The 26175-nt window shown below is 44.1% G+C and overlaps 2 protein-coding genes and 1 long non-coding RNA gene across 5 annotated transcripts in view; all 3 read left to right on the forward strand.

Annotated features, from left to right (window-relative positions):
- Positions 1-26175, forward strand: part of LOC146204922 (uncharacterized) — a 133116-nt gene that overhangs the window by 67783 nt on the left and 39158 nt on the right. The gene's annotated exons all lie outside the window — the stretch shown is intronic.
- On the forward strand, positions 1990-12388 carry LOC146204924 (uncharacterized). Of its 2 annotated transcripts, none has more exons than XM_084586634.1 (4): positions 1990-2064; positions 5971-6081; positions 11121-11203; positions 12002-12388. In XM_084586634.1, exons 1-4 carry the CDS (start codon positions 1999-2001, stop codon positions 12108-12110), a joined length of 369 nt encoding a protein of 122 aa, XP_084442760.1. In that variant the 5' UTR covers positions 1990-1998; the 3' UTR covers positions 12111-12388. The 2 variants fall into 2 exon arrangements, with proteins under 2 accessions (XP_084442760.1, XP_084442768.1); XM_084586642.1 differs by lacking the exon at positions 1990-2064 and adding an exon at positions 5412-5877.
- On the forward strand, positions 19408-20046 carry LOC146204925 (uncharacterized). Its single transcript, XM_084586654.1, has one exon. It carries the CDS (start codon positions 19408-19410, stop codon positions 20044-20046), a length of 639 nt encoding a protein of 212 aa, XP_084442780.1.

Consider the following 26175-nt stretch of genomic DNA (forward strand, 5'->3'; position numbering starts at 1 on the left):
AACATAGTAATAAAAACTTTCGGTGCATATACGTAGCACATTGAGGCAGACCGGCCATATCAAGCGCGATTACTTTGTCCGGTCATGCAAAATGCGGGAAGCCACGACGGATAGCGTTCTGGCGTACAAAGTTTAAGGTCTCCAACTGAGTCGAAGATCCCAGGTTATCATCTAGATTTAACCTAATAAACATCTTCATATTTCCACTGTAATATTTGTCAGAATGAGTAGGAAGGTTGGTTACATGTCGCATTTTCACAGAGGTTGCTCATAGTAGGACATTGTTTCATTGGATAGCGCTGGCAGCTTGGAACAGGTTTACATCAATTTGTGTATAAAAGCGGTATGCAGGAATGAGTAAATGGTATGAAAATGACACACGGAATTCGCGACATAGTTAATTAAGTGGTTATCATTACGCTACCATGGCAGCTGAAAAGCTTCGAATTGTTCACTGCCGGGTCACATTTTCATGTGACAAACAACTTGATTCGAGTGCAACATCACGGTAATGCGAGCTCTCCAATCGAGTGGCCTTGAACCACCGTCACTAGAAGTTTTTCGGGGTACACTCCAGTAACATCCTTGCCGAGCAAGCGCTAAGTGCTCACATGGTCACACTAGACATGACAGTATATACTAATTCGTGTTGCCAAATTGTGTGAAGCGGAGCTCTTATATCCTTAAAATAAAAGGCTTCTACCACGCCGACGCCTCCCTCAAAGCGCAGCCAGGCGCAGCTCTCCGCGCGCGGCTGTCCCCGAACGGTGGCGCCGCGGCGGCGGCGTCTGGAAGTAGGCGCCTCCGGCCGGTTTCGGGCGATGTAGCAGGCCGCACCTAGTGCGCTTCCATCGAGCGGCCGTGGTATTGGCATATGGTGGGTGCAAATTTTAGAATGCATGTTTTACAGAATGTATGCCTGTCATACTGCTGAGTTCGACGTTCAGGAAATTGCAAGCGTTACAGACTTGTTCGGAGCTCTCCGCCGAGGGCGGTTGCAACACTAACGGGGAGGGGAGAGGGAGGGGGGTGCGCTGAACAGTAAACAGAGAAATCATTCGATTTACACGATTATAACTGGAAGCCATGCATCCATGTTAGAGATTACTAGCGCATACTCTTTAGGACCTCTGCGTTCTGCCAGATTTATAATGTGACAAGTTTGAAAGGCAAGGAGAATGCATTTGTTCGATTTTCATCTCGCCCAGAGGTTCCTTCGCGCATGTCAATTTTTACTGTCATAAGCGCTCATGGGCTGTATTTTAGCTCTATGCGATACATTGCGTAAGCACAATATTTGAGAAAAAATTTTCTGTATCTTCTGCACAGGCATTGGCCGCTGGTTTGTGCATCTGATTGCTTTGCATTTATTTCATTCTGTCTTCAGCTTAAGTGACAACTTATGCCGCACGTTCGGTCTAAAAGTCGTTGGCATAGTAGTAGTAGTAGTAGTAGTAGTAGTAGTAGTAGTAGTAGTAATACTAGCAGTAGTTGTAGTAGTTGGCACAGCATGCCGAAAAGAGTACATAAAAATTTTGATCATGGTAATTTGGGCTTCTAGTGATAGGTGATTGATTGGCGTGTGATAGGCGATGAAGAGTTGATGCAATTATTTTAATTCATCATTGATGAATTAAAAAATAAATTTAAAATAGAGGGTTTAAAAGCAAGAGAATGCTCAGACAAAACGCTTGATGTTGCTAATTAAGAAAATATAGTGTATAAATGACCAATTTGTTAATTGAAACAAAAAATGAAAATGCATTCAAAGTTGTCAGACTGCTTAGAACGGAAAGCGAATGTTTTGTGGTGCTAAGTATAGGTGTATAAAAGAAAAAAATGGGAAGTGAAAAATATTGTCCGTGTGTGAAAAACTGCTGCGTGATAACCACTACAGAGCTTCTTTTATTTATTCTCCCTTCTGCCACATTTTTGTTCTGGCCGCATTGCTCAGTTGTATTTATGACGGCATTGCATTATGTCTGCAGGGCATACCACATGGGAGCTCACAGCACTGAATTTGTGGCAACTGGAAAATATTCAGGAGCGGTATGTGAACCAATGGTGCGTGTTCTGGCTGTAGTACCTCTTTTTAAGTTGGATTATGTGTTCTCCATCCTACATAAATAATGCAATATGTATGTAAGCACTCTAGTAGAACTTTTTGCTGTGTTGGTGCATGTTATGAAATAAAGAAGCGTCAACAATCAACAAATACAACTAAGTGTCACGGACAACTTGTATGAAAGAGCACTGAACAAGTGTAGAGGGAGATGCCTAAGTTCGCAGGTCAACGTTTTGACCAGTTGGCTTGTCTTCATCTGGGCGGAGAAATCATCACTGGCAGAGGTTTAAATACGCTGAAGAAAAGCTGAGGAGGGGGAGGGTGCATGAGAAGAAAGTAGGTCAAGAACTGAAAGAAAAATAGAGAAAAAATTTCTTCAGTATGGATTTTTCAGCCTGGAATCTGTTCTTGTGGCCTGAAAAAGAAATAAAAGTGGCAGCAGCAGGAAAAACTACAATGCAGGGTAGATGATTAGTCAGCATAGTCAATGGTTTCACGGACTACCGTCTGGCAAAAGGCGAACATTGCAGAAACAAACATACACTCTCCAAAATGTTTAAAAAAAAAGGAAACATGACATTTCGGGGCCCGTGCGGGTCCCTTGATCACATGGAGCGCTGCGTGGAACTAGGGCAGCCTAAATGCGATAAAATTGGGTAGTGTCCGATTGTAGATCTCTGGAAGATTTCCACGTGTCCTATTAAAATCATAACACGAGGCATGCTCTTAGCAGGACACATGTAAATCTTCCAGAGATCTACAATCGGTCACTATGCAATTTTAACCATATTTAAGCCGCTGTCGTTCCGTGCAGCGCTTCATGTTAACAAGGGACCCGCACCAGCCCCGAAACGTGGTTTTTCCTTCTTTTTTTTTTTTTTTTTCAGAAGGTTGGAGCGAGTGTACGCTTGTTTCTGCAGTGATTAGTCGGCACCTAAAGCAGTTTTAGTGCAGACACACTTTTCTTGAAAAGCAACATGCATTCCAAAAGGTCCTGATAACTGATATCTGCAGGGGAACAATTCTCAAAAGCTTTTCGCAAAGGGGGAGAAGGAAAAAGAAACAAAATATTAACAGGACAGTGAACGATATACCTGCCACTGTGGTTAACTGTCCTGTTAATATTCTTTTTTTTATGTCCTTCCACCTCATCTGGAGAAGGCTTTTCAGAATTTTTTTTTGTGTGTGTGCAGTCGGTGGCCGAGCGGTTAAGGCGATGGACTAGATATCTATGCAGGGTGTTTTGCTGGGCTACTTGATAGTTGTCAACATTATGATATCACAGTGCTGGCTGGCAGATGAGAACAAAATCAAAAGCATATTTAAACCCTTGCCAGTGATGCCCGCTCTGCCCAGACGAAGGCAAGTCCACTTGTTGAAATGTTGGCTCAACCTGTGAACTGAGGCTTCACCCCTCTACTCTTTTCCAATGCTCTTTCATGCAGTGTAGCAATCTTCTTCCTCTAATTCTACATGGACAACTTGTAGTGGAACTTGTATTCGTTCGTCATTGGCACTTCGTTTTTTCATAGCAATATGTATAACTGTGTACTAAATACCTTATTCATTCTTTGTAGTTGGATTTCAGCCGAGACTTGTTTCAGACCACTTTGAATATTATATTGAGCATCAGTGTTCCTTAAGACCCTGCATTGGGTGAATGAAAGGCAAAATATGAGGAGAGGTTATCATTGATGTAAATGTCAGCAGACAGAAATGGAGCTTCTCATGGCTTCTTTATTCATGTGTCATTAAATTGGGAATTCTTTAGCACTCTCATAATAACCATTTACTAATGAATGGCTACGGCTGTTGCAAAAGCTGATTGGTATTGAAATCGTGCTAAAACAAAACGCTAACGCACTATATGCTTACTTTGAGGCCTGTATTTGAAACCAAATATATTGTGAGATATGCAAGGGCCTCAATATGACCAAATTAATTCAGGCTCAATCGTTTACATAATTCATTCAAAAAGGCCAAATGCTGAGGCAAATATAAAGTCCTAATTTATCAGAGGTGAGAGTTGGAAGAAAAAAAAAACCTTTACTGCAACTATAGATGAAGCCACAGCTGGACTCAATTGCTGTATGAAGCTGCTATAACATTCCTAGCGAGCTAATTTGTATGGCACCAAGAGTCTGCATACTAATATGGCCTGAATATCAGTATTATATCATTAAAATAGATAGAACAAAATGAAGGCAATAAGCTACATAAAGTCAAAGGAGACTGAAGAAGGATTGAGGTGCAGCCGCAGTCTGCCAGTGGATGTTTTGACAAGTGAACTTGTCAATGTCTGGGCAGTGGTGTAGCTTGTTTTTGCTTCCCAAGGACTAAGGCGAGTAGGGAAGGAACAGAAAGGTGCTGCCTTGGATATGGCCTTATATTAGCAGGGAACTTGTGATCCCATAACCTGAAGAAAATAAAAATTTTGCAGCAGCAGTTAAAGAGATTGTACAAGATAGACAGATGATCCCTTAACCTGAAGAAAATAAAAAAATGTTGCTGCAGCACTTAAAGAGCAGTGCATTGTACACAATGAATAGGCGCAAGAAGCAGGTTGGATGTTTGCATGTGTTTGTAGGAGAAAATTGATGATTTTGTAGGTGAATTGCCATGGGCCAACTTAGCTGCGAATAGCAGTAGGTACTGTGAGAAACAGATCGCACAGAAGGCAGGGAAGAAAAAGATGGAGGTTCTAGGAAGGCATTGCTGAGGAGTCTGGAGGGTGACATTAAGAAAGGAATAAATAAGGCAGAAAGGAGATATTTGAACAGAATGAATTATGTTACGCCGCACATGCAAAGGATGAAATGCCAAAAGAAAAGAGACAAATGCAAGACAAAGTGAGAAGCACCAACAAACGTTTCAAAAAGCAATGCAGCTCATACTGCAGAGAGGGGAACAGTTTTGAAAAAACAGTTGATGAATACAATAGATGAATAGAAGATCGTTTGTAGCGCAGGTCATCCTTTAACGCATAAAAAAATTGCATATTGACATATTAACATTATTTACAGGGAAACTTGGTAGACTTAGTAGTTTCTGAACAATATTCCCCTCTAGATACCTTCACCACAACTGCAAAGTATGCAAGGACCAATATATGTATCGTGTGGCTTGGTAATACACCTTTCCTCTCATGCACACACATACTGGGTTTCCTGAAGAATGTATTTCATTAATCTTAGTTGCCATTTTTCTTGTGATATTTGGCAATTGCAGCATCTACAGCGGTGTTAAGACTGCCATTCAGTGGAAAACATGAAGGCATGCTGAAAAAATTTGGATTGCTCAAAATGTGTGGCAGCCACTTAGCAGCGGATGAAAAGAGCAAGGTGTCTATGTGTTTGCAATGTCAGTGCGTGAAAACTATAAGTGGTTAGAATTTTGAGAGCCCTCCACTATTGTGTGTCTCATAGCCTGAGTCGCTTTGGGGTATTAAATGCCCTAAACCATAAAGAAAAAAATGTTTGACATCAGTGTGAAGTGGCTGAACTGAAAATCATTATACCATTCATAAACTCTGACTACAAGGCCACTTCTTGCCTGGAACATCATTACGACTTGTAAGTGTATAAAATTAATGCAAAGCAATTCGGGAGAAATGGCAGTTTAGATCACGCCGTGCACTGATGCAGTGAGGTTTCATTGCCACTGCACTATCATGCTTTACTCGTGAAGTGCTTCCTTGGCAAGGGTTTACTTAACAATTTGATATTATTCAGAGAAATATAGGAGCAGATGCCTTCTGCGGTCCTAGTTTCTAACATATGGCTGTGATTTGGAGCACTTCCTGAGTGGATATTGTAATCATGCAAGTCTGCTGCTGCATGCAGTAACTGTTGCAAGTTAACATCTCTCCTTTGTTTTGCCTTTTTTTTATACTGGTCTCTTTGCAGTTCCTGCATGACTCAACCTTATTGAGAACGATGGGCTTATGGCAGTGCAACAGGGACATGAAAGTGGTTCTCCAGGCTGATGCATTGGTATTGTCCCAAGACACAAGAGATGTGAGTAGTTGCAATATCGAATAAATTGCAAGATTGAGTCATGCACTTTACATTATTCATAGAAGTAGCAATAGTGGACCGAGCAAGACTGGGCTCATAGGCAGCAAGTGGGAGTGAAAGGTGCTTTATGAGAATGATGAGTGTGAATAAAAGCTTATATTGCCCATAGTTGTTTTAGGCATTGGTTTTATGATAACTGAGCTGATATTGGATATGTCTAACCTATTCGAGCATATCCGATTGGGGATGGGGAACATCCAGAATTTGGCCCCCTGGACCCCCAAATTTCACTTCATCAGTTGCGACCAAAGTCGATTTTGATATTCAGCTTTAACCGAGAATGACAACTTTTGTGTATAAATGATGAGTGATACCTTCAGTGATATCACTACTGGGTGCACGGTAGAAGTAGGTGGTAGGATAGAGAAGATACCGGTAAGCTGTCAATGAGACTAAACTAAATATTTGACTAAGAAATGCCAAAGTATAAAAGCTTCCAAACCAATTGACAATAAAACTGGCAGAGCTATCAAAGGTAATCAACACGTACAAAGTGTCCGACGTAAGCAAGTATTACATAAAGAAAATTGAGCGTGTTTTAAAGAACGGGCAGCCTTAAAACGGTGAATCTATGTATCATCCGAAGTAGTCAGGACAGCAAGATTGGCTGTTGTAAAAATCAATCAGACGTTCCACCAGTGACGAAGAACGAGATTGAGAAAGCTTTAGAGACTGTGAAAAGGGGGAAAGGAGCTGGGAAGGATCAGGTAACCACAGATTTGTTGTAGACTGGAGGGATACCATGCTAGGAAAGCTAGCCATCCTTTAAGTGTAAGGCCTGGAGTCATCAACAGAACTGGAATCATGGAAGATTGTTAACACTATCTTAATTCATAAAAAGGGGAAGTCAAGGACTTGAAAATTATAGACCAATCAGCTTACTATCTGTTAAATATAAGGTTTTACTAAGGCAATGGCTAACAAAATTAGGTCAACCTTAGACATTTGTCAAGCAAAAGATCAAGCAGGTTTTCGGAAAGGGTACTACACTCTACTATCGATCATATCCATACCATAGCAAAACATACATTTCAGTTAGTTGGTACATCTTCGAAAACTTTACCAGTGCTGCGATAGGGGACAGAGAGCAGGAACGACAAACGCTACTAAGTGAAGATTATTTGAAAAATACACAGCTATTATACCGACAAGACAACCAGAAGTGCATGTGCTACTCCCCCCCCCCCCCCCCAGAAAAAATAGGAACCCAGATAAGAACATTTAGTCGTGTATATTTACTTAAGGGATGGTTATGTACGTTTTGCCGTTCTTGTACACCTAATAGGCATCATGCAATTCCCATGTCAGTTGATCTTGACGTCTGAATAACTTTCGCTCTTTAAAAAAAGAGGAGTGCATGCTTTTTTATTTGACACATTAGGCACACTTGGTTTGTTCAGGTGAGTTTCAGTAATGTAGGGCTAAATTTGACGAAGGAGCACTATTCAAAGGCGTTTTATGTTGGCGTAAGTGCATGTTCATGAATTTCCCGGTTTGGTCTATGTAGTTCTTGCCAAACCTAAAAGGTATGTCATTGACCACTCCCTCTTCCCTCTTCATAAAATGCAACTCATGTTCCACTTGTCAGGCATTTTTCCTTTTGCTTCATTTTTGTTTTCATTTTCTGGCTCTTCAGTCAACAACAGCACAAATTCTTGCTAGCTTATTAGGAGCTGGAAACAGCAATATAATGCCAACTTGTTTACGCCTATGGGATAACTGATGGATGTATGATATCACTGCATACTTCTTTTTCTTTTTGCTGGAAGGCCCCTGTGGATCATGTTTACCAAACGACTATCTTTTTCAGGATTTTATTGCAAGCGTTTCAAGTGATTCGGAAAGCCGGCTAACCTGAGCCTATGGACCTGCTGCTTGAAACTTGTGTCTCGCATGGACGCATGATTTATTAATAGCTGATCCTAAGCATGCCACTACTATGCCGCACTTGACTATCTTCAAATGTCCTGAATAATAAATAAGTAAAGGCTTTTCTGACCACTGTAGAAAGGAACAACAAACATGATCTTAGTTCCCTTCCATTCAAACATTCAGGAATTGGGGCTAATTTCTGGTATTTTGACTTTTTTCCAAATTTTGATGTTTACTTCCAAAATACGAAATGAAATCAGCTCCAATCTTGCCTGTTGGAAAAGAAGGAAGATCAAATTTGTTGTTTCTTTCTACATATGTCTGAAAAGCCTTTACTTAGTTATCATTTAGAGCATTCGAAGATAGTTAAGTGCAGCATAGCAGTGCCATGCTTATCAGCAATTACTAAATCATGCATCCACGATATAAACAGAAGTTTCAAGCAGCAGGTCCAAAGGCTAAAGTTAGCCGGCTTCCCAGATGACACGATAACACTTGCTTGCAATAAAATCCTGAAAAAGATTGTCGTTTGGTAAACATGATCCACAGGGGCCTTCCAGTAGAGATAAAAAGAGGTATGCAATGATACCATACATCTATCATTTATCCCATAGGCTTAAACAAGTTGGCACTAGATATGCGGTTGAGGTATTATTTTCGGCTCCTAATAAGCTAGGAAAATTTCGTGCTTTTTTTGACAGAAGAGCCAGAGAATGAAAGCAAAAAAGAACCAAAAAAAGCCGGCCAAGTGGAATATGAGTGGCATTTTGTGCCATGTGAAGAGGGCGTGGTCTATGACATACCTTTTAAATGCGTCAAGAACTATAATATGGGCCAGACCGAGAAATTTATTAAAACGCAAAATGTCTTTGAATGGTGCTCCTTCACCATATTTAGCACTACATTACTGAGACTCACCTGAACAAGCCAAGTGTGTCTAATGTGTCAAAAAAAGCATGTGCTCCTCTTTTTAACCGGGCAAAAATTATATTCAGACATCAAGATGAATTGACATTGTATGAAGCCTATTGACAAGAACAGCAACACGTGCATAAGCATCTGTTCAGTAAATACACATGAATGAAATTTCGTATTCGGATATATAACTAATGTCTCTTCTTTTTTTTTTCTTTTTTTTTTACGGGGTAAGGAGCAAGCGCTCGCACTTTTGGTTGTCTTTCGTGAGTATATTGTGTATTTTTCACATAAACTGCAGTTGTTAGTAGCGCTTCTCCTTCCTTCGCATCTTTGTCCCCTGTCGCAGCACTGGTAGCTAGCTGATAGCTGATAGAAAAATGCTCGGTATACAACCAGACCTTACACATAGCATTCTTTGATAGAGAATAAGCATTTGACCCAATAGAAACCTCTGCAATCGTGCAGGCATTGCTCACTGCAGAATCTTGGTGTAGACAAACCGTATGTGAAAGTACTGAAATATATCTGTAGTGGCTGTATAGCAACCATTATTCTGCATGAAAGAGGTAGTAAAATTGCGCAATACAAAAGAGGTGTTAGGGAGGAGACACGACTTCGTTAGTACTATTCACAGCTTGCTTCGAGGAAGTATTCAGACTTGTAATGGGAGCATTTAGGGATAACAGTTGATGGGAACCACCAAAGTGATCTACAATTTGCTGATGACGTTGCATTGTTAGTAATTCAGGGGATGAACTACAAAAGATGTTTGGTGACCTAGGCAGGGAAAGCAGAAAGAAAAGTAGGCCTGAAAATCAATATGTAGTAGACTAAAGTAATGTTTAGCAGCCTCGAGAAGGAACAGCAGTTTACAATGGGCAATGAAGCACTGGAAATGGTAGGCGAATATGTCTACTTAGGACAGGTAATAACTGCAGATCCGGACCATGAAAGGGAATTAGCTAGGAGAATAAGACTGTAATGGAGTGTATTTGGCAAGCACTAGCAGATTTGACTCGCAGCTTACCGAAGAGTCAGAAAAATAGCTAAAGTTAATGACATTCGAGTAAAAATCAAGAAGAAATGGACATGTGCCGGGCATGTATTGTGGAAATAGGATAACTGATTGTTGCTTAGGGTAACAAACGATTTCAACTATTGGAAAGCATAGCAGGGGATGGCAGAAAGTTAGGTGGGTGGATGAGGTGTACTTTGCGGGGGTCAAATGAATGCAGCTGGTACAGGAAAGGGCTAATTGGAAAAATATGGAGATATGCCTTTGCCCTTCAGTTGGTATAGGCTGGCTGATGGTGCTGTCTAATGTAATTTGAGTATGACCAATTTAGATGACCACATGGTGATTGGGAACCTCCACAATTCGGCCCCCTGGACCTCCAAAATTTGATGAAAATCAATGTCTGACCTAATTTGAGTATGCCGAATTCTGTGCATACCTCCAAACTCAGGTCCCATCTGAAATTTAAATTCTATCAATTTTGTCGAAAATTGGTGCCTAATCTTATTTGAGTGTGACCAATTCTGCGATGACTTTAAAATTTAGGTAGGCCATGTCGAAAACTTGGCCAACCTCTGGATTCCTGAAATTTGACCTCATCCAAATTTATCCATATTTTATGTCTAGCTTAACTTCAGTATAGCTGACTCAGTTGTGATTACCAGATTCAATGGGCCACTCCCAGATTTTGGTTTGTTGATTCCCATAACTTCAACGATAGAAAGGGCAACTAAGTAATGGTTCTAGGCAACAAAACACAGGACTCGTAATGGAACGAGGCACGGAACTTGAATGGTTCTGAATTTCGTCACATGATCAGGCCTAAATGCATTACTATAATCTTTTATTCTAGCGCTGTGGCTGAAGCACCATTAGAGGGAAACTCCCTAGTGGTGGAATGGCTCCTCTGATATCGTGACATGAATGTGTGGCCATCTACTAGGGCAATGCATACATTTTAGTCACAGTTTGTAAGCTTCCAAATCATATCACCTTCAGATAATTTTATTCCTGCTCTCAGTATTTTCACTGACGCAGCTCTGGGTTTTGGTGGACAGTGAGCAGTAGAATGCTCAGAAGATCTTATTGTCAGCTTTCATAGTGCCTTGTTCTTTCTAAACCAAGCCTGGACCAAAACCTTAATTTTGGCATATTTTTGTGTCTTTATGTACAGACATCCAAGCTGCATGCATCTTTTGCTTGCTGTCCAAACATCTGGATCAACCGAGAGCAGAGGGAGCAACTTCTGCGCCTTTGGTGAGTTAAGCTAGCATTATGCTGTGCACAGTGTGTGCTAACTGGAATATTTTTTGGTATTTAGACCCTCATATACTGTTGAAAGAAATTGTAGTCTCATTTCTTTTGTAATATTTGTAATTATTATGCGGAGCCTGAAAGATGCATTTTAGATTTGGACGCATGTTATTTTGTATTTTTGCACATATTATTCGAGCACAGCTATGCAAAAACATTTGAAGATCGTAATCACATTCCTCTCTGCATGAGAATGAAGCATCAGTTTTGATGGTACATTCCTCTTCAGGACTAAGTTCCAAAGGTAATGTGCATAAGTAGAACTCTTTAATTATATATGTGACCAGGACCCATACTAGATCTGGCTATTGGTACAACATATTTTATTATTCAGTAGGATTTTTGCACTCAATAAAAAAATGCCTTCTACATATAGATGCCTGAAGAGGGACAAAAACCAAGGTACTTGAAGCAGTGCCACAATGTTCCACACATTTGTGTCTGATCTGGCTGTTCGAAACACTGCACTGAATATGATAGCCAGGAAAAATTGATTAAAAGGGCTTATAGACTGGAATTAAAAAAAGAAAAACCTTAGACTTAGACAGTTTTTTTACATAAATTTTGAAGATGGGCTGCTTTGTTGTGCCTTGCAGGTTCTAAAGTGTGAAATAATTTATCAAACTGCAGTAACAGCTTTTGCTGATACAAATTTGTAAGCCAGTAGATGGTAACAGTGCTGTCATTTGTAGAAATAGCGAACATTTTAGCTTCTGTTCTTCCTTTTTGTTTCTTATTCAGGACAAAGAGAAGCTATATACACCATGCATCGGATTCACAAGCATCATCCTCGCAGAGGCACAAGAGATTTTTTTTTTTAATTTTGTACTCAGAGTTCCAGACATCATAGAAGGCATTATAGCATGAATGGCAGCACACTGGCTTTTTGTATACTTGATCAGGTATTTTTAGATGTTTATGTAACAAAGGCGTGATGCACATCATCCAGCGCTTCATATCAGCACATCTAATTGCTTTTGCCTAAAGACCAGGCCATGGTAAAGCACATTGTTCTTGCCATTGAGAACCTGCTCTTCTAGCCTTGAAGCCAAAGTCATATTTTTGATAGCATGTATCTGTCTGTCATGTCCCCTGAATGGTTTCAATAAATGGTTTTCCAAGAGTACAGTTTCATGTGTGTTCATTCTCGTTGAGTGTTTGACATGTTTTAAACATTCTGAAACCAAGAGAAAGTAGCTGTGTTGTCTGCAGCACATACTGGATATTTTAGGAAGTGCAAAGCCTTGATCATTTCACTGAGCATTGCTTAGCCACGCAGTACGTAGTAAAGAAATTTCCAAAACGAAAAGGACGGTATAAAAGTGCAAAATTAAAAAAAGGGTGTGAAGGTAAAAAATGTTTTTTACACCCATTGTGAAAGGGTGTAACTGGCATAAAACACTTTCGTCAGATCCTGCTGCAAAAGGGAAAAATTATGAAACATTACCCTTTATAAGGGTACATTTCAACCTAAAATTACCCTTTCTGGAGGGTGTAAGGGTGTTAGTTATAGACATCGATATCCACCCGTAAGGGTGTATTTTGGTTTACAGTGTATGTTTACCAGTTTGTAAAGAAAGGCAGTGCCAAAGATTGTTCCAACTACCGCACGATCGCGCTTATTTCGCATGCTAGCAAGGTGATGTTGAAAATCCTCCAAGGTAGGCTGCAGCAGTATGTGGATCGGGAGCTTCCGGACGTGCAAGCTGGGTTTCGCAAGGGCAGAGGAACTAGAGACCAAATTGCCAACCTTCGCTGGATCATGGAAAAAGCAAGAGAGTTCCAGAAACCCATCTACTTCTGCTTTATTGATTATGCGAAAGCGTTTGACTGCGTAGATCACAGCAGATTGTGGCAAGCTCTCCAAGAGATGGGAGTTCCAATTCACCTCATCTGTCTCCTCAGGAACCCGTATGAAGGGCAAGAGGCCACAGTCAGAACTGGGCATGGTCTTACTTATTGGTTTCCAATCGAGAAAGGAGTGAGGCAAGGCTGCATACTGTCGTCCTGCCTATTTAACCTATATGCAGAGTGCATCATGAGGAAGGCCGGTCTGGACGAGCCTTCAGCTGGAGTGAAGATTGCTGGAAAACGTATCAACAATCTTAGATATGCGGATGATACCACTTTAATGGCAGAAAGCGAAGTGGAACTCAAGAGACTTCTGATGCGCGCACAAGAAGAGAGTGAGAAGTTTGGGCTTAAACTGAACATTAAAAAGACAAAGATCATGGCGTCTTGCCCTATCAAGTCCTGGAGCACCAATGGACAAGAAGTGGAAGCTGTGACAGATTTTCTGTTCTCGGGTTCCAAGATTACCTCGGAAGGAGACTGCAGCCATGAAATTAGGAGACGCCTGCTTCTGGGAAAGAGAGCAATGGTTAGCCTTGGCCGCTTAGTAAAGAGCAGAGACATTAGTCTGCCAACCAAGATCCGTATAACTTGTGCTATGGTATTTCCAGTTGTGATGTATGGATGCGAGAGTTGGACTGTGAAGAAGGCTGACCGCCGAAGAATTGACGCGTTTGAATTGTGGTGCTGGCGAAGACTCTTGAGAGTTCCTTGGACTGCCAGAAGATCAAATCAGTCGATATTGTCGACCATAAACCCTGACTGCTCATTGGAGGGTCAAATTCTAAAGTTAACGCTCAGCTACTTTGGTCATCTGATGAGAAGAGAGGAGTCGCTGGAGAAAGATTTGATGTTGGGAAAGGTTGAGGGTCGCCGGAGATTGGGTAGGCAGCCAACGCGATGGTTAGATGGCATCCTCGAGGCACTGCAGATGAAGTTATGTGATGTTAGGAGGATAGTGAGAGACCGGAAAGCGTGGCGTGACATGGTCCATAGGGTCACGAAGAGTCGGACACGACTGAACGACTGAACTGAATTGAAATTTACTATAGGCCTAGTACGTAATGAAGTGATGACACGGGCGTGTTGCAGAGCATAGCTTCTGCTGTGCAAGGCAGGGCAGGCCACGTTAAGGCGATTAGATAAGTCTGTAGCATTTCGTTGCTTTACATGCAATAAAATATGACACCATCTGTGAGTTAGGTATACGTGCACACTCCCTGTAGTTGCGTGGCGCCCCAAGAAATCCGCGTGTTTCTCTTTCTCATTTTGAAGGTAGCGCAAAAACCGAGGACCAAATAGTAGAAGGACACAGCACAAGCGCCTAGTACTTCTTGTTCCTCGTTTTTTGCGCTACCTTCAAAATGAACAAGATTCACCTCGCCCAACTTTCAACCTCGCTTGTTTCTTATGAAAAAACTTACTGCCTCTCCCGTAATCGATAGTATATGTAAGATTGGAACGTAACGTAGTCGGCAGAAGCGTAGTTATCTCAGTTCAGTTCAGTTCAGTTCAGTCGTGTCCGACTCTTCGTGACCCTATGGACCATACCACGCCACGCTTCTACTGTGGCGTATATCTCGCAAATTGATTGCTTTCCGCAAGACGCTGCTTACCTCTCCTTTCATCAGTCTTCATAGCTCGGCTTAAGCAGTTCTGACGTTAACGGCATTGAAATGCAGAACAACGCAGAAGCGTACGCGTCCACGATGCGACGAAGGCCTAACAAGAATGTAGGAGAAGAAGCGCGGTCGAGTGCTCCCCGAGCATGCAATACACCCGCCTGCCAAAGTGGAAAACGCCATGAGCTGACGCCGCTGCACACTGAAAGACGATAACAAATGTCCGAACGCGATTCGAAGTGCTGCCGCCTCTATCGTCGGCGTTGGGAGTGTTATCGTGCGTGTGTGGCACGTGGCTCCATCCTTAGGGACAGCGCAGAAGTCTTAGAGTAAAGAACTTGTCTCGTCAAATCTCGTTCGGTACTCGGATGTTCATATTTATTCTCCTGCATGAAGGAAAATTGGTACCCGGATGCTCGCTTTGGGTGTCGGCTCGACGTTACCTCTATGTCATCTAGAACGGGAGCTAAGAGCATTTCAGGCTTAAAGCTGCTACTCAAAATGCACCCCGCCTACTTAACCCGAGTAACCGCGTTTCGGTGGAAGCGGAACGCAAAGGCTTCCGTGTACGGTGCGATGTCAGTGCACGTTAAAGAACTTCGTGTGGTCGAAATTATTCTGGCGCCCTCCACTGGCAGCACCCCTTCCCCTCTTTATTCCTTTAAATCGCCTTCCTTTCTTCTTTCACACCTGGGTTTAGGTGTCCACGGAGAAGTGTTAGTTATTGCCTCTTTCCTTTTCTATAAACCATTTTTTTTTTCAGTGAGAAGATAGCCCAAATTGGCAGACTGCTAAACAAATGACGATGCAGTACATGATAAAACATATTCCTGGATTATTTGATTCGTTCCTACATTACGTCCTCGGTGTTATTTTCTACCGCAAACTAATACTGCATTAGTACATTTTACTTACATTTTGTTTTGCATTAATACGCTTTGATTTGCTGAAAATGGCATTCAGAATAAGCACATTGATCAACATCCAAGATATTTTCCGCTGAAGATGCTCGATTTTGTACTTTTCTTTCATCTTGCATGTAGTACATTATCTTGAAGAACGCATATGTAATTCGCCACGGTCCACGCGACATAACCTACAAAATCAAGCACTATGCCAGCATCACCAATTCTTTAAATTATTGCCGCGTACTTGTCTAAATGCTGTCCCCTCCCACTCCCCCCCCCCCCCCCCCCCCCCCCCGCCAAAAAAAAAAAAATGAGGCCCCAAACATCTCTTTAGGCACGCTGCACATGCAAGCGTCTCTGACATTGGATTGCGGTAAGCGTCAGCGTTCGACGCTTTCGACGTCCTGTTCGGAAAGAGTCCCCCCGCACTGTCGCTTATTGAGCTCAAAAGAGAAGCGTTTGTCAGCAGCATTCCGCTGCTCAAAGTGGCACGATATCGGCCTTTATAAAATGGTGTCGAATTTTTTCGATAAAGAACAATACGAAAGGTATTAATTTTTGTAAACGTTTGAAAAAAAAAAATAAAACGCAAATGTAGAATTTGAGCGAAGCATCCGCTCACTTTGCAGCTGCGGCACAAGCACGCATTATTTGCGGCCTGCAAGAGTTAATACGACAGTAACAATAGCAATTGTGCATGATAGTACAGTACTGAAGCACTCGTACATCATTCTCATATTTTGTTACGCCTAGGTAGGCAATTTTCTGGAAGGGGAGGGGAGACGAAATGTTTGTATCTGTAAAGCCGATGTCCCCAGCACATGTTGCATGCAGTTATTGCATTTTTGGAGCGCAGCGACTCTAGGAAGGTCCAAAGATCAGTCATTCACAAGCCTGCAGCGTGTCGAAATTTTAACCTGCCTCAAAAGGTTTTGCAGCGCCGTGAAGCTTCTGCCAACTGTCAAGGGCAGACGGCTGAGTAACACACTTTTGGGGGCCACCGCCACCATGCTCTTATGGCTTCCTTAGCGGGAAGAACTTGCGATACAGAACATATAAGAAAGTTTGTTCGACGCTCTCAAATACTGCACGACCGAAGAAATTTAAAGGTAATGATGCAATCATCGTATCTCGAACGTGCAGGGAAATTTGGCCTGGCGATTTCCAGCGATTGTCGAAATATCGTGCTCAAAGTGTGCTTTGGACTTTCATGACAATTGCTTAAATTTGGTGGTACTTTTTCTTTACCCTGTTCCTAACAACCGCAGCGTCCAAGTCGTCTGGTCCTTCAGCACGTAAATGTGAGCTTATGGCCCGCTCGTGGCCTCTACTGCAGTGCATTAAAAACTCCCTCATCTTATAGGACACATTCCAACAAGCATACATTTGTTATGTTGACACTCTATACATGGCGTGACCTAATTAAAGATGGCTTCCTGGAAGGGGGTAGCGCTGTGTGGCCTATGTGTGTCATATCAAAATACTGCTACGTGTGCTAATTAAGATGGGTAGACAACATTACGGTCGCTGCAATTCACAACGCAACTCACCTCAGCAGGGAACCCATGAGGCATGGGGATAAGAATTTGCTATTTAACTGAATGTGCAGCGGTGGTGATCGAGCGGCCCGTGACATCATTACAGTTTAGCAGAGCGTATTGGTGCCTCCGCTCCGCTCGCCGTGCCCGCTGAGCCTAACTGGAGCGTTGGCGAAAAAATTTATTTTGAGCTGAGCGGAGGCACAGGCGAAGGCGACTTTGCATGCGAAGTGCACGAAGAGTCCCCGGTTACAAAAAGTGGAACTAGACGTTTAAAAAGCAATATTTTTGTGCGTAAACATGTGAAGTGAGAGTCATACGCTGTTTTAAAGCAAGTGTGTGTGTGTGTGTGTGTGTGTGTGTGTGTGTGTGTGTGTGTGTGTGTGTGTGTGTGTGTGTGTGTGTGTGTGTGTGTGTGTGTGTGTGTGTGTGTGTGTGTGTGTGTGTGTGTGTGTGTGTGTGTGTGTGTGTGTGTGTGTGTGTGTGTGTGTGTGTGTGTGTGTGTGTGTGTGTGTGTGTGTGTGTGTGTGTGTGTGTGTGTGTGTGTGTGTGTGTGTGTGTGTGTGTGTGTGTGTGTGTGTGTGTGTGTGTGTGTGTGTGTGTGTGTGTGTGTGTGTGTGTGTGAAGCCGGGCTTGGACACAACATGTACCCTCCACAGTGATACCCATCAGACATGGCACTACTTGAATTACAGTAATGAAATTACTGTAATTTAATTACTTTTTCTGGTACTTTTTATGCGATGGATTACTTTTCCGGGCTGGCAATTTAGTGATTACTTTTTGGCAGTAATTTTTATCCCAAAGTAAATAACTACTTTCGTAAGTACTTTTACTACAGTGCGCCACTGCTCTTTAGATAGACGACATTACTAAAGTGCACCACTGCTCTTTCGATGGACGACACTAAGAGAATGCCTCTCTATGTAGAACTAAAAGCATTCCCAGTTCCTGCATGTGGCCTGTGAAACAATTTTCCAACCACAGATAACCTGTGCTTGCTTAAGTATCATGTACTGTATTGTTAGCACGCAAGCCTCAGGATTGCCCGCAGATAGTGCTGAGCAGACCAAGGTTCCACAGAGGCGAATGCAAGCCGGTCGACGGCAGAGCCATTGGGCATATCATGGATCAGTCAGCCCAGAGACCAGAAAACGAGCAACGACGGAAATGTCGCTGCATTTTGCGTGCGCACGTCGTGCAAGAAGAGGCCTGCCGAGTTCACTCAAAAACCAGACGGACCGTAAGCCGGGATGCGATCTCTTCCGCTAACTGCCGCTTACTCCGCGAAAGTCAACACCCTGACAGGACGCACGCGGGAGAAGCAGGCAGAAGCCTTTTCGCATCCGTAGAGCGCAGGCCTCTCTTCCGGTCAACCGACCGCGCATCCCTTCGACGCGTGCGCTCTGGATGCATGCTAGCAAGCAGCAGCAGGCGCTGCTCAGAAGAGATCTGCCAGGCGCATCTCGCACCGCGGCAGACCTTTCTGCGCCGCGACAGACGGGCACCCAGAGCTCCCCCTCGCGCTGCCCCTGGAGGGAGGGTTATACACCTATTCGCTTTCTTTTGCTGTTTTCCCTAACGGAACCCGCAGGCTTAATCACGCGCGAGCCGCCACCGGACGACAACAAGCGAGGGTGAAAAGCGGCACCCTTACTTCTGAACGGTAGCCGGCCCTCTCCCATTATTGAGGAGGAAGAGAAGAAAGTTGAGAGACGGCTCCCGGGAGTGCCACAACCGTTCAGGTAGCCAAGTCCAAGAGGGAAAAAGAACCGTTCGCAGACGGGGGGTCGCATCCGGGCAAGGGCAGCCGAGGGTTGCACGCCAAGAAACAAAAGCAAGAACGGAACCTGGTCGCCAGCAGCCTCTCGCTCATTGGTCGGCGCGGCGGTTCTCCTCCCCTGAGGGGGGTGCTCCTGCCGGCGCTCCCGGAGGCAAAGACATCCCCGGGCTCTGCTTCCAGACCCACCAGAAGCCAAGCGGCACCCGGCTAGCAGCGCCGAGACAATCGCCCAGGAGCAGTTTCCTCCGCCACGCGGCGCTGCCCTACTGGAGGGGCCCAAGAGCCAAGGCCAAACCGCCAAGCTGCCTTCTTGCTCCGCAGACCCGCCGGCACTGCTCCTCGCCCGGTCTCCCCTGAGCGGGATCGTTTGAATGTGCCGCCGCGCACGAGCGGGTTACGCCGCACCGTGTTGCGCTCAGCAACTCTGTTCCTAGCGTCGCCTGCAATGAACACCAGTGCTGCGCTCGCTATGGCTGTCAACTGCCTCACGGACGTGGCCCTTCTCGAGCAACAGTCTCATCATGACTTCGCTTGCTACTCGATGCATCATCAGCACGAACAAGGAAAGCTTGTCACGTACGGCGTTCCCCGGTCCGACGGATGCCCAACTCCCGTGTCAAGCCCGGCCACTCTTCCACCTTGCTCGCCAGCCGCCGAGAGCCCCACAAGCCTCACGGAGCTCTGCCCGATCCCTCGTTCCGGCGCGGTGGGCCACCTGGACTCCATGCTTCCCTTCCGACCACCTACGAGAGAAGAAGGCGAGTCCGATGAATTCGACTCTGACGCCGAGAATGGCAGTGAATTCTCTTCCGAGGACGGCAAGCGCACATCTTTCGGCAAGGGTACCGGTACCAAACGAAAACCGTCGGACAAGGCTCCAACGTCCCCAGTTGTACTCAAAAAACGGCGGCTCGCCGCCAACGCCCGTGAACGGCGCCGAATGCACTCCCTCAACGTGGCCTTCGACAAGCTGAGAGAGGTGGTGCCGTCGCTGGGCAACGACCGAAAGCTCTCCAAGTTCGAAACTCTGCAAATGGCGCAGAGCTACATCAATGCTCTCAGCGATCTGCTTTTAAGACAGTGACGTGAAGACGTCCAGACCGCACGGTTGACCATCACACGGTATCCATTCCTCTTTGTTATGAAACTGCCAGGGCTGTTGCGCACATGTTACAAATACGCATGTGCGCAGGGGCATCTGGCTTCAGACGAGGGCATGCTTATAATCTCAAAAGGACATTGCATGCACTCAAGACTATATAAGATGTGTGTTCTTGAAGTGCCTCGGAACAGTATGTTGGGAACTGACTCCCCACTTCGTCGACGCCACAACGCATCCTTGAACTTTGGATTGAAAGGACCCAGTTCGTGTGAACAGAGACTATGCATGCAGTCTTGTTAGCCCCGGTTTTTACAGTATTCATGAAACGAGCGTAAGCAAAACTTAGGCAAATTGCTATTTCAACTCAGATTTATTCAAGCGGAGGAATATGACGTCATGCGTAGCGTGCATGCCGCGATGTTTTATCTGTATTGTCCGTAACTATACATCGAGTATTTTTATTACTGCTGCGGCAGCCTGGTGGTGACCTTTTATGGACCATGTCTATGTTTACGATTAATTGCATAAGACAATACTCAGCGCTCAGCCTGAGTACGAGAATGACCACATTCCAGAATGACATCCTACCTCCATGACAAAGCCAAAATCGGTTCCTTCAGGGATTTATCTGCTGGCTCTTGTACACAGGAATCCAGCATTCCGAAGCTGTTCGCCGTGCTCTTGCACTTTAGTGTTTCCAAACTTTAATCGTTTGTGCTCGCTGTTTTCACCAGATCCAGTTTTGTGTGGTGAAATTTCCCGTTGCTGTTTTGTTTTTTTACCGATCCTTCCTACCGCACGTTTCTTTGTTGATATTGTTGTTACTGCTTCCATGTGGCATTGCACATCGCGTATAGTTAATTACGCAGGATTTTCCGGTTGCTCCCGGTCCAAACTGCCAAGTGAAGAACCATATTGCTGCTCAGTGTTTCCAAATACAGAGCGCATCATGCTAGTCCTTACACGCGAATCTATAAGGTTTCACGAGGCATTGCCGTCTTTGACGGCGTGTAGAGATTCTTCACTGCGCCGGAGATGGACGTAAGAATTTGCCACAGGAAATGGCACAGACTTTTGCTCAAGCTTTATGTGTTGTGCGTCAACCTCCCAGTGCCAAAGCGGTGTTTCCTGCCACAGCGCTATATGAAAGTGTCACACTGCCCGTCCAACTGCAGCCTGTTTTGACGCCGCGTAGCCTTTGCTTTAATGTTTTATGTAAACGTATTCTTTTATACTTTTGTGCCTTATACACATTTACGATGTTGGAAAATAAAAGTTCAGTTATACATTTATTCATGTCTAGTCGTTGTCCCTATTCCTATGCATTATGAGAAATAATGAGACGACGGAGTCGGCAAGGAAAAAAAGAATATGATAGTCATCGAAATAAATTAAAATGCGCAATGTACACCACAATACTGGACGTACAAGTTTGTTGCTATACCCAAACGCAAAGACAAACTACTGGTGTATTTTAAACTTACAAAGTTCTTTTTGTCTTTTTTTTTTTTTTTTGCACTACGCACCATGCTTTGTATTGTTACTAACGACAAGACAAAAAAAAAAAAACCATTACCAGTAAGGCGACGTGATCGAAAAAAAAGGAAAGTATCAGTATAGATACGTACCTCATTGCGTGCGGTAGCGAAAATAATTATTTTAGTACACTTGCACGCTTCATTGGAAAATATTGTTCGCGTTAAGTGCTCTGACTCCGTAATGTTGGTCTGTCTGTTGTGGACCACAAGGTTTCAGGTTCTAGAAAACGCAAATGCTATGATCGGCAAAGGAAAGGACATTTCAAAGAGTTCGCACTGAATTGTTCGTCCTAAATGTTTCTTCCTCTGTCCGCTGTCGTTTCCACACGGTTTCGGTTCTGAGATGCACACACACCAGCTATCCCCACTTGTCATCTGTTTAGACCGCTAGGTGTATGATGCAACAAGGAACGAGATAACCTGCACGGATGACGCAAATACAAAACCTCTATTTATTAGTAGGCATCTGCTTTATGGAAGTGTACAAAGAAAACTTCTGCAAACATGGAAGTGATAGACAGTTCAAAGGCCAGAAAAAAGAAAGAGCTACCTCCCTGTAAAACTTTAACCCTTTTTATTTTTCACATGTAATATTTACTGTATATATCTGGCGGCGTTATTTAAACGCAACCGTGGTTCCAGCCTAGGTGGTGCGTCCTGACTAATGTTATATCTACAGATAGAGCTTAAAAGCGAAGCCTGCACACCCTTATTAACTAATTAAATGTGTTTCACCACCACCACCTCTAGCCGAATATGTCGTACTTTCAGTTTTCGGAATTTTGAGGAAGTTACTTCTACGCGATAGATGGGGCTGCTTTGGCCATGGCCGGCATATGCGGTCATAACGGATAAAACGTCGCAAAAAATTCTCAGCGGGTTAGAAGTGCAACTGTTGTCTTCCAGCATTTATTGGATTGCCTGCATTTTAGGCATGATAGCCGAAATAACAGAGCATGCATATATAAGCATGCAGGCACATGGGAGTTTGCGTGGATATGCGCTGCATCAACATAAATGTTTGCACTTTGATATGCTTCTTAAACTTTTTATTATGCGTATGTATCTTGCGACGCACGTGCCATATATATGTTTGTTTACTGTATGTTAGGCTGCGGTCGAAGTATGCACCTATAATCACTGACGACCAAATATCGATTCTTATCGACATTCGTATAGATTTGCCTTCCTTGTGTACCTCATCTATCATCGACTGTGTGTCCCCTGTATGTTGTTGTCTTTTATGTGTGCCTCCTGGGCAAAATATTGAATGTGTTACATCCAGAAGCAATCTCAACTGAATTTCCGCATGCCTTTTGAAGCGTGCATTGAGTGTGAGTTGCCACGGACAGATTTCGTTGGTGGATCCATTAAGAGCGGCACATCCATTTCTGCAGTTTCGTCAACAGGTTTCGTTCTTTCTTTCTTTGGTGTAGCTGGACGCCACCGCCCCATTGCCCACAGGTGATCCGACTGCTCTTTAATAAGACCATTTGAGCTTACAGCATATGACAGAGTAATATATTGTTATCGACAGCCAAGAGTCCTTCTTGTCCTTGTTGTGTTAGTTGTCCCCGATGTTCATTCTTAACGATGCTCGCTTCGGCGTTAAGATAGGTATAGCGGTGGTAGTGCGGGTTTAACGTGCCGAAGCGGCTCAAGCTGAGAGACACGCCGTAGTGGAGTGGTCTTGATTAACATACACCACCTGAAGGTATTTAACGTGCACTAACTTTGAACAGTATGCATGGACTCCTTTTGGGTTTGTCTCCGTCCATATCCGGCCCCATAGGCATCGCCCATAGTTTAATAATGCTTCCACCAAAAGCGTTAAGGAAAGAGATGAGGCTGTTACAGAAGTCACAAGAGATTTTCTCTCAATGCTGTTAATACAAAAGTGAACAAGTGACGCCCTTCGGTCATGTCACAAATTTATTCACCGTAACCAATTGATACTGTGCAAGGCTTTCAAACGTGAATTTCATTTAGTGGCACCCAAGCGTTTGTCCTCCCGCGCGGCTCCCGTTCATATACTAAATTCCATTCAGCCGCAGAGCCTAACGGCGAGGACTACAGCCGTTAAGTGACCGTGAACGCAGGCATGACAGCATCGCTTGTCAGGCACGCCGCAGGACCGAGAGCCGCTCGCATCACACATCAACCTGGTGGTTAGCTCAGCGAACGGTTAGTACGCGCATGAACGGCAAATGCCGCTTGTAATGACCGAAAAGTGCTCTGGGTCGACCTCGCTTCTCACCAGCCACGCCTGCAGGACCAGAGACGCGCTAACAAGGGGCGGTGCCGATAAAACGCCCGCATCGAACGCCGCATGTTCGCTGTCTGCGCCCTCTCGCGAGCGTCACGCGTCAATCACGCATGAAAGCGAAGCGTCATCGCATGCATCGCGGCAGGCGTGGCGCCGCCCTTGTGTGAACTAGGCATTTCAGCGCATAAAGGCGCTCGGCGATGGTGCGACGTCTTCCGCATTGTTCCGTTGAAAACGGCGCGTTCGATGATTAGAACGGAAAGTAGGGGGAAAAGCAAGAGATTACAACGTGCTGCGGGCCCCGTATGCTTGTGGACAGCGCGCTGTTCCACCGGGAGGTCAGGGGTGACTGCGTGGCCACGGCGCCAGGGGGTCGCTGTTTCTCCTTCTATACATCCGTCTAGGACCTCTCTTCCCCGCTATTATTTTCATCCGTGCGCATGCGCAGAAGAGAACTCAAGGAATGTTGTCTACGTGAAAGGAAGCAATCTTTGGAGCTCGCCTCAATAATCACCGAGAATTCTGCCTCCTTCGCGTACCCGTCGAGCGCTTTTGCTTCTCCTTATATCAAAGTAGTTTGCCTAACGGGGTCTCGCCGATCAGGTGCGGTTGAAACGGTCGCATCGTTATCCGACAAAAGCACCGGACCGGTCGGAATGAAAACAGGGTGGAGGCGTCCATCCCATTCCATGCAGTAATTTTCTTGCATTGGCTCATACAGACGGGTTAAACGCCGGGTAAACGTCAGCTCCAAAAAAATGAGAGCTCGGAAAGCCGCTGAGAAAGCGGGTGCCAGACTTTCTCGAAGAATGCGCTGCCGCACATTAAAGGCAAAACCGCTAGGACAGTGCGGTCTGATTCGAGTATCTAATCATATGCCAGAGCGCAAAATGTTCAGTGTCCTTGAACTACTTTGAGCAGCCCCTCCCATTAGCTATTTCAAAAATTGGTCCCATATTTCAAGGTCAAGGCTATTTCTTGCCGCGCATTACCCGGTGCATCTTCGTGTGTCGATCTAACAATGCGTCGTCAGGGATTTAAGAATTTCAGGATGTATTGGCTAGGAGTGACTTTCCGCTCAGCAGGACAGAAAGCCTGAAGCGGAGCTCTTCTCGAAGGTCCCCTTTTATACTTTGTCTTCTTTCTCCCTTTCTGTTTTGGTATTGTGAAACGAAGCTAGTATACGCTCGTACCATTAAAGCAGCGCCTGTTTTCGCTCCGGCGCGCAGCTGTAAGCAGTGTTATCGTGCGCGCTGAGCTCTATGTTTACATTAGTGTAAACACGTACTGTTCTCTCAGGCTGCGCTTTGTAGTATCAGTGCAGTGGTTATGTAGTTCTCTTCTTTATTGATTTTCTTACTGCCTTTTCTGCTCTACTCTCTTGATGAAAGCGAGTTCCAGTAATATGCGTTGTGGGGCTAGTTGGTTCATACTCAGATAGGTTTTATGCGCACAAAAAGACGACACAAAATACAAAATACGACACAAAATACACAAGCAGTTAACGAATAAGTTGAAAGTTGCGCTCCGTCCTGTCTCCCTTGTATTTTGTGTCGTCTTTTTGTGCGCATAAAACCTATCTGATGATGAAAGCGAGGTATTACGTTTTGTTGAATTTAATATGGCGAAGTAGTCACATGTTCCTGTAAAGCACATCAGCAAGTGCAAATACCTTTCATGCCCAAATCTACGGTTTCACTTGTAAAGTTAGCATACTACCTTCGCCCAACGTGATCGTTTTGGTGTTTTATTTTGTTTTGCTTCGTTCTGTGGCGTGATCGAGTTCAGCAACCTTTACGCATATTGTTCCTGCCTGCATCAATCAATCTCATTGTTTCGTCCTCACTGAAGCGGTACTTGTTACGGTCTTTCAATTGATGAATGTCACTGCGCTTGTGTGAGCCCTGCTGTGCATCATCAATAAAAGAAAAAATCTTGTTGAATAAAAAAATAAAAACATGTATCTCTACCCTTCTTGATTTCTTCTGTCATGTGCTGACTTTGCTCTCATCAGTATATCACAAGTCTTTCAACAGTTCATATCCATGCACGCCCAATACAAGGCCGCTCATCATAACAAATCTCAACTATCTTCAAAACAAATGATGCATGCGTTAACGAATAAGCAGTTAATGCACTTAAGGTCTTAACTTCGCGAGCGACCTTTGGTGGTCGTTAGCATGTGGGCGTTTTCGGAGCTATATAGAGTTACTACATGCGCTGAGCTTATGCACCCTATTCAGCATATGATCATCAATGCATCTATAAAAAAGCCACTGAGAAATACCGGATATAGCCAAACCATTT

Source organism: Amblyomma maculatum, chromosome 1 (assembly GCF_055883805.1).
Source record: "Amblyomma maculatum isolate TAMU_Amacu chromosome 1, ASM5588380v1, whole genome shotgun sequence".
Taxonomy (NCBI): Eukaryota; Metazoa; Arthropoda; class Arachnida; order Ixodida; family Ixodidae; genus Amblyomma; species Amblyomma maculatum.

Coding starts and splice junctions, on each gene's coding strand:
- LOC146204924 (XM_084586634.1), top strand. CDS start 1,999: ATGGGAGCTCACAGCACTGAATTTGTGGCAACTGGAAAATATTCAGGA. Junction 6,082..11,120: donor TGTCCCAAGACACAAGAGAT/GTGAGTAGTTGC, acceptor CTTTATGTACAG/ACATCCAAGCTGCATGCATC. Junction 11,204..12,001: donor GAGCAACTTCTGCGCCTTTG/GTGAGTTAAGCT, acceptor TTTCTTATTCAG/GACAAAGAGAAGCTATATAC.
- LOC146204925 (XM_084586654.1), top strand. CDS start 19,408: ATGAACACCAGTGCTGCGCTCGCTATGGCTGTCAACTGCCTCACGGAC.